Raw genomic sequence first — 9436 nt, forward strand, 5'->3', positions numbered from 1 at the left:
CAGCTTTTGTTATGTGAAATGGTTTCTTTAGACAAATAAATTTCATTAAAGATGAGAAAGGGAAAGTCTTCTTTGAAATGCCTCCAGTATCCACAGTCAGTCATGGTGTATAACTGTTTTAAGCTAATTTTTATTTCCTGAAGTATTTCTGTATCTAATTGGTCTATATTCACTCTAATTTGAACTTTTAATTATTTGATTTCTCTTCTTAAACTTAGAAGACAATTTTTTATTTTTTTATCCTTTTACTGTATTATTTAAAAAGATCAAAAATATTTGACAGTGGGCAGTTGTTTTGTTTAATGGTAAAACATCCAAATATGATGTAAAAACTATAATAAATGCCAACTGTTTCTCAACACTTCCTGTAGTACCCTCTGTTTACTACTTAGAGGCACAACTTTCCCAGTGAATTTGAATCTTATATTTCCTTTTAGAATATAACATTTATTATCTTACAATATTTTATAGATACATTAAAATTTAATGTTTTCGTTAAACACCAGTAAGAAACAAGAACATGTTCTTAAGCAATTGACATAAATAATGTATATTTATTTCTTCTTACAGAAAAAGAATGTTTATCTACATGTGTTCAGAATATGCAGCAATCAGATGACCTGTCACCCCTAGAAATTGTTGAAATGTTTGCTGGGCTTTCTTGTTTCCTCAAAGATTCTAGTGATGTTTCCCAAACTCTTTTGGATGATTTTCGGATATGGCAAGGATATAATTTCCTTTCTGATCTCTTGCTTAGGTAAAACCCCACAATTTAAGAATATATTCTAAATGCCTACTCAGTCTTTTTCATCAAAGGAAACAGTGTAGTTTGTGGTTAGGAAAAAAGGAATCAGTTAATCACTTATTTAATGTATACTTTATCCTCTTGGCTTTAATCACTTCTTTTTATTCATCCTATTCTGCCAGCAGAGTACAAAAAGTGAATTTAGAGTTAAATTGTCAAATGCAGCGTGCAGATGTGGTGGAATTAGTGGTTAGATAAGAAGAATAAATCTTAAATCTTTAGTAGCTGAGGGAGTAGAGTTTAAGTGAACTAATTAGCCTAGCATCTTCCTAAAGTATAAACTCTTCTTGCTCAATTATATTTTTAGTTTTCCCTATTAATAATTTCAGTGTTGTTATTAATGTAGTTAATAACGAATAATTATGTAGATGGAATGAGACCTTAGAGATGTATATATGAAACAAATTAGTCTAAAATATTTCGCTAGCCTCCTTTTTCATTCTAAATATTCCAGGCATATATGGAAAGTGGCTGGTTACAAATTTATTAGGAAGAAGATACTCATGCCTCACTAGTTTTTCCTGGTCCATCAATTATTTTTAAGTCGTTTGATCTATTATAAACCAGCACTATTTTTTAAACTTCTTACTTCTAACACCAGTTTAACCTGATTGCTATTACTTAATACTAGGCAACTCCCAAAAATGTAATTTTGCATCCATATCTTAATTTACAAATGAAGTTATATGAAAGCTGATGAATAACTATCTCATATTACTCGAGGGATGTTAATTGGTTAATTCCTTTGAGAACGCAGATTGACCAGATATTACCAAAAGCCTCAAAAATGTCAACACTCTTTGACATAATTTCACTTATGATGATTGATCCTAAAGGTATAACCCTAAATTTAGACAAAATTTTATGTATACTCCTTTATTCTGATTTCCACTAAGTGCCCCACCTCCCTCCTCTCAAATCTATGGTTGGCTCTCCATGACCATTATAAGCATATCTATGGAGAGCTTATACTAACATGGAGAAGCATGTGTATAACACTGGCAAATTAAAAAAAAAAATAGGTTTCAAAATTCTGTATATGGTAAGAAAATAACTTATTTCACATTAAAAAACATTAAAATTCTGTATATGGTAAGAAAATAACATTTCACATTAAAAAAGACGTTTGAAAAATATATCAGTGTCTTTGAGTTGTGAGGCTACACATACTTTTTCTTTTCTACTTTTGTGCATTTGCCAACTTTATTTTAATGAGAGTAATTAGTTCTCTTGGGGAACCCCAATAAATCTTATTCTTTAAAAAAATATATTTTCACACCCCATTTTGTGTCCTTAGTAAAGCCACAGTCAAAAGATAATGTTATGATGACTCCAGTGTTCCTTTAAAGGAATTAAGATTGTTATCAAAAATTGTTAGACACTCAGAATTTTATTTAAATGTATTCTAATAAGAATACCTGAATTAATGAAATACAGGTAAAATCTTAGAGCTCTTCCCAAGACATTCATTTTTAAAAATTGTTAACAGAGAAAATATCTTTGGAAAGAAATAAGATTTTTGGTTGTAAACAATGAAACTTTATAACCTTATTGCTTTAAGGAACTTAAGAGATATTTAATCTAATTCTTTTATAGAGATTTTCTACAAGAGATTAGTGATTCACCTAATATAATACTGCTGGTGGCAAAATCAGCACTTATATCACATCTGACTACTGGTAAAATTTGTTTTCAAGTACACCATAATGTCTTAAAATCTGTAGATTTTTTTAAAAATATTTTTATATGGGAAAAATTGTAAGAAAAAACTTCTTGGAGTACTTTATGCATCTATTTATTGCATATAAAAATTGAAAACGTTCTATATTAAATCTGAGAATACAACAAAAGTGAAAATATAATAAATTATACTTTTTCTAGATTGGAACAAGCAAAAGAGGCAGAATCCAAAGATGCCTTGAAAGATCTGGTTAATCTGATAACTTCCCTAACAACATACGGTGTCAGTGAATTAAAACCAGCTGGTATTACCACAGGGGCACCCTTTTTATTGCCTGGATTTGCAGTACCTCAGCCTGCAGGGAAAGGTGAGTCTTTTTTTTTCCTTCCTATTTTGAGTCACTCAAAGAGAGAAAATCAAGAAGTCAGACATTGATTGCTCTTTATTCATGTTACTTGTAAAAAGGTAGTCTGTTTTTCATTAAAGTTTGTGCTTTTAATGTAATTTCTTGAGTGACATTCTTAATAGATTAAATACTTGAAAGTGATATGAAAATATTATAAAACCAAATAGCGAAATTTATGTTTTACTACATTTTAACATACAGACAATTTAATAATCTAAACATACCTCTTTGAAATGTTGGCACTGCACATTTTCACTTTAAATGCTGGACCTTGATTCACTGTCTTGATTCTATATCTGTGGAAGTTAGATATAGAAGCACAAAGTGTAAATGCTTTTATTTAAAACTAAGCAAACCTAGGTACTAAGAAGTTACCTTATTTCTTTCAGGTCAGAGAATAAGTTTTATAGTTCAGATTTCCTAACTTTGGCTCCTCATGTAGTGACCTTTTACTAAGAAAACTTATTGTACAGTTAACAATATTTAGTTACATTCGAGTACAAGCTAGTTTTACTGTTTATTTTTATTTATTTATTTATTTTTAGGTGAGGCAACTCTTGGTTGACCTCACAGATTTCAAGAACCTTGTCAGCTTACAATCCCTTATTTTTTACTTTTTACGCCTACGGCACCTGGTCTTCCTAGGTGGTCTCCTATCCAAGTATTAACCAGGCCCGACCCAGCTTAGCTTCCAAGATCAGACAGGATTGGGCTTGTTCAGGGTAGCATGGCCATAGACTATTTTTTTTTAATGCATGATAACTATTCTTAAGTAATTGAGCCCGGAGGCCACTAATAGTTTCTTTCACATGATTGTCACTTACTAAATATTTGATACAGTTATGATATTTGTATGTAGGATTTAACTAGCCAAAAAATAGCGGTATGTCTGTTTATTTAAATTTCACAATACATTATCTATGTATTTCATGATATAGAAGTCAAAAGTTATAAGTTTTTAATCCTGGAGAAAATTATACTTAAAAGTCATGACTTAGTTTGGAGTCGTCAAATACTGCAATAAGATGAATCCTCAATGTGTAGATTGTATGGAACTTTTTAAATGTGTCTCTGTGCAATAAGTAGAAATCCAGGCATACCTTGAGCAGTTTAAGGCTTCATTTATTTAAAATTAAGAAAATATAATAGGGGCTCCAAAAGCTTCTAATTTATAGCTTGAATATTTCACAATTAACTCTTTCTATGAATTAATTTAAAATAGCTCAGCAGTGTACTTCCTATTTTAGATTTGTTTTATTGGTTAATCAACCCAATCATGACACTGGCATAATAGCTAGTTACAGTAGTATAGTTTTGTGACAAGAGAATTAGTGGAGCAAAATTAACCTTCCTCGTCTGTCTGCCTGATGTTGTCTCATCTGTAGCAGGGCTAATACATATATAACCTAGCGCCTTCGGGGATTATTGTGAGAACCCATGATGTGTGTCTGTGAGAGCAATTTAACTAGAAAGCATGTTGCCCTAAAAGTCAGAATTCAGGTGACCATGAGTGACCTCTCTAAATATCAATTTCTTCGTCAAAAAAATTATGTCATTCTATAAAAAGAATGGATCGTGCTAAATCATTTTGAGCTTCATTTATAACTCAAAATTATCTATTTCCCATGGCTTACTTTTTGTAGACTTATTGTATTGACTAAAGGATATGGTGCTATTTCACATAAAAGGAATATTGAATATGTCTTTTTGTCAACATTATTGAGGTATAATTTGCATGTATTGAAATCTATTTTAGTATTGAATTTCATGAGTTTAGATAAATGTATATGGTTGTGTAATCACTACCATATCACCATATCTAAAAATTTGCTTGTTCCCCTCTGCGTTCAGTTCCCTCTTCCCCACCCTTTGCCATGGCATCCACTGATCTGCTTTGGTTTCTCCCTTTCTAGAATTTTATAAACTGGAATCATACAGTATGTAGTTTTTTGTATCTGGCTCTTTTCACTTTTAAGATTCAGCTGTGTTATTGCACGTATCTGAAGTTTGTTCCTTTTTAGTATTGGATAGTGTTTTATTGTTTGGCTCTTCTACAATTTGTTTATCCATTCACCAGCTGATGGCATTTATTTAACTATCATGAATAATGCTACTGTGAACATTCATATAAAACAAGTCTTTGTGGAGATAAACGTTTTCACTTGTTTGGGGTAAATACCAAGCAGTAGAATTGCTGGGTCATATGGTAAATATATGTTTAACTCTATGAGAAACTGCCAAACTGCCTTCTAATGTGACTGTCCCATTTCACATTTGCATCCTCAATTAATGAAAGTTTGCTTTACATCCTCAGCAACACTCGATGGTGTTCTTTTTAATTTTAGATATACAAATGTGTGTGTAATAGTATCTAATTGTGTTTTTTTAATTTGGATTTTTCAAACTCTGAGCCTGGGCCTATGTAATATGCCTTATTCTCTCTAGAACAGTCTGATGTTTAAACTATTAGTATTCATCTTTACTATTCTTGAATCGGAATATTCTCAATGATCCATTAAAAGTGTAATCAGTGTTATCATTTATTTTTAATTAAAAGACTGAACCCGATGAAGAAAAACAAGACCTTTTTAAGAAAACAGGATGTGTTCTTAGTAAATACTTGATAAATGTTACAATTTATGATCTGTTTAAATAGACTAGTTTGCCATGATTAAAATATCACATAGCACCTACTTTTGTGTTCTTGTTTTCCATTTTAGGTCACAGTGTGAGAAATGTCCAGGCCTTTGCAGTTCTTCAGAATGCATTTTTAAAAGCAAAAACCAATTTCCTTGCCCAAATCATCCTTGATGCCATCACAAATATTTACATGGCTGACAATGCCAATTATTTCATCCTGGAGTCACAGCACACACTATCACAGTTTGCAGAAAAGATTTCCAAACTCCCAGAAGTACAAAACAAATACTTTGAGATGTTGGAGTTTGTCGTTTTTAGCTTAAATTATATCCCTTGTAAAGAACTTATTAGTGTTAGCATCCTCTTAAAATCTAGCTCCTCTTACCACTGTAGCATTATTGCAATGAAAACACTTCTTAAGTTTACACAACATGACTACATATTTAAAGATGTGTTCAGGGAGGTGGGCCTTCTGGAGGTCATGGTAAACCTTTTGCACAAATATGCTGCCCTGTTGAAGGATCCAACTCAGGCACTAAATGAACAAGGTAAGCATTTTCCACAATTTTATTTTTATTTGACAAGAGGGTTTTTGCCTTTCATTTGGTTATTGATTTGAATGACTTACTAATGTATGTAATTGTGGCATCCTTATGAATATTTCTCAGAGTTAACTTGTTCATTTAAACTGTATTAGAAATACATCACTGTGGTGGAAGAGAATTTAAGGTAAAAACTAAGGGGATGTTTACGTGCCTCAGAATGTTTTAATTATAGGGAGCAAATAAATATTTCTCCTTAGTGATGTTATATATATACACATGTATATATATATACACATGTTATATATATACATAATGTTATGTATATTATCATTATGTACCTTAAATTTTATATTTTTCATCCTTTGTGATAAATCCGATAAAAGCATGGTAGTATCTGGCAGTTAGTTGAGTATTAAGTATGTTGAAAGAATTAATACAAGTTAAATAGCACTGTTCATAAACTTTTTTTTTTCTTTTTGGTGCATTAAAATCTAGCATTCTCCTGTTGGTCACCTCCATTAAGAAAACTCCTGTGAAAAGAATGCATTTAACTTTGATTGGCATTTTCCTTTCTAATATTTATTAGATAACTATAACTTTCTAGCCTCAGCAAAATATGTAAACATGAATTCTTGACTTTACTTTTGGGAGCTGGTAGACATGCATATCATTTTTAAAGGTTGTATTCTATCAGTTGTATTAGTGGTAAAAGTGAGTATTAAAGAAATATTTTTTAAATTATTAAAACAAATTTGAAGAAAAAAATAAGCTTATAACTTTTGTGATTTGGACCTTTGATCCTTTTTTTTAGGGGACTCAAGAAATAATAGTTCAGTTGAAGACCAAAAACACCTGGCTTTGTTGGTTATGGAGACTTTGACAGTGCTTCTTCAAGGATCGAACACAAATGCAGGTAATTAGAAAAACTATCAGTAAATGCTTTGGGAGGCTATTACCTCTGGTTAAATCTTCTCTAATGATTCTTGCTTCTGAAATGCTCTTTTCACTGAGAGAAAAAACTATTTCTTCAATGACGATACTATCCTGTCTCTAGAAATACAATACTTTTGACTTTTATTAAGTATATTAATAACAAAATATACAGCATATTATTTCAAAATATGTTCTTAAATTTTATTCCTTATAGTGTGCCTTGTGTTTATTTCTTTTTTTTTTTACTTAGATAATACAGACTCTTAGTCAAATAACTTGGCTTATTTAAATATTTTCCAAAATATCTGCATCATATGGTGGTTTTCTTAATATTTTAGTAGTTCAAATTATAGTATTATAATGTTATGATTTTAGGGATATACTGAAAAATGATTCTCTAATAAAACTTGCCTCTCCCAGGTAAATTGGATTCATTAAATCTTTTGCTTTATCTTTGATCTCAACTCCTCTTCAGTCCTTTTCTGCTTGCCATTAATGGACAATTCAAATGTATTTATAAAATGTCACTCTTGCTTTTAAAGCTATTACTTGAAATTTCAGCCAACATCAGAAACCTCTCAGGCAACAATGTCAGTACAACTTGGGAGGAATAAATGATAGGGAGGTGAGTTCAGATGAGTAGGCTGTGCCCAGATCATATGGAGCTTTTTTAGGTCTTGCCCAAGAACTTGAATTGTATTTTAAAAGTTATAGTAAGCCATGAATGAATGAATGATCAAACTAGCAAATGTACAAATGCATGCCTATTTGTCTGAATGCAAAATAACTCAATATTCAACATTTTTAAAATATATTTTTAAAAAACAATGATAATATAATAAAATGTGTGTCCCAGGCACAATGCACAGTGTTAGAGATGCAAAGATAATTCTTGCCCCAAAGGAATTACAGCTTTACGGGGAAAGATGGAGAAAGATGTTAACACATAAATGTATAAGTAATTATTTAAATGCATTTGGGCAAATACCAAGACAGAGTTGAATGAATTTAGTAGTAAGTATGATGAAGATTAATAAGTATGATGAAGATTAATGGGTACAATATTAACAGGTTGTCCATGGTATAATGCATAATCTCCTATTTCCACTAAACTAGGTTTAGTTGGCTGAGATAGTCAGAAACATAATAAGAATATACTAACAAGAATTTATTGGCAAATTAGATTTTGATGGCGTGACCTAGAGTTACACAGGGAGGGACTGAACGATTCTGCTAACGTAGGTGAGTAAAGAGCTTACTCTATATAACGAAAAGTCACTTAATACATCTCCTAGAGTGCCAGACATTTTTACAAAGTTCTTTTCTCATCAACTTCTTTTTATTAAGAAAGATGTTACTAGCTATGTGACCTTGGGCACTTAAAACAGTGCTTTGCTCATAGTAAGTATTCAAAAAATATTAGCCATTATGATTATTTCATAGGCACTGACTGGCATCCAGGAAGTAAGAAAACATGACCTTCTGTGTGCTAAATCTCAAGCACATGACTTACACTCACTTCAAGGTCATATAATTCTTTAAAAGTTAGCAAATAGAAAGTCACTAAATAAAGAGAACAGCAAAATACACAAACATTTATACTCTCAGGAAATATTTGAAATACAAACCAGAAGGTAATCCAAGTTTAATGGGGAACCAAACATATAAACAAATAATACAAATACAAAGACTGATCATAAACTATTATAATAGTGGTATATACAAGATACTCTAAAAACATAATGGTTGGAATGATTACTTTGGAGGAAATACTAATTAGTGATTTTGATCACTTGTTCGGTTTTTTTTATTTTTATCATGCAAGGTGGTATTTAATGTGAGAACATTGTCACTTGTGGGCAGGAGCACAGGCTATAGAACTGGGCTATCTAGGCATAAATCCTACTCTGTGGCTTGCTAGCTGTGTGACCTTGGCTGCATTACTCAACTTCTGTATGTCTCATCTCATCTGTACAGTAGAGGATGAGGATTAAATAAGTCAACTATATAAAGCATTTAGAGCAGTATGATGACTTTTAGTTTGTGTGCTCTACCTAATCAAAATGTTAGACTCCTTGTAATTTTACTTTTCATTGTAAAATAATTTTATTCTATTCTTTACTTGTTATATTTGGAAGCCTTATTTAATTTAAATCTCATTTATTTGGGAGTATTATTCATCTGAAAGCCTTTTTACATAAATTGATTTCAAGTGTTGTTCAGCTTAAAGCCTTTACATAAAAATATTGGCTCTCTTTGGTGTCTGCTAATGAAATTTCTGAATGGACCTTTTGGAGAATTTGGACATGGTGAATATATCAGGGCATTGATCTTATATTAAGGAAATCTAGAGAAAATTTGTATATGCCTTTGCTGACATCCCACAGTGCAGTTTTGTATTGTAATTTAAAAAGTGAAAAAGTCGT

The 9436-nt window shown here is 31.2% G+C and overlaps 1 protein-coding gene and 1 pseudogene across 1 annotated transcript in view; one reads left to right on the forward strand and one right to left on the reverse strand.

The window, feature by feature from the left end:
- WDFY3 (WD repeat and FYVE domain containing 3) overlaps nt 1-9436 on the forward strand; it is a 202428-nt gene that overhangs the window by 80081 nt on the left and 112911 nt on the right. The window contains 4 exon segments of the mRNA XM_015586089.2: nt 571-757; nt 2687-2853; nt 5613-6080; nt 6889-6990. Coding sequence (XP_015441575.1) covers nt 571-757; nt 2687-2853; nt 5613-6080; nt 6889-6990 — 924 coding nt within the window.
- LOC112476403 lies at nt 3513-3631 on the reverse strand (annotated as a pseudogene).

Source organism: Pteropus alecto, unplaced genomic scaffold, assembly GCF_000325575.1.
Source record: "Pteropus alecto unplaced genomic scaffold, ASM32557v1 scaffold161, whole genome shotgun sequence".
NCBI lineage: Eukaryota > Metazoa > Chordata > Mammalia > Chiroptera > Pteropodidae > Pteropus > Pteropus alecto.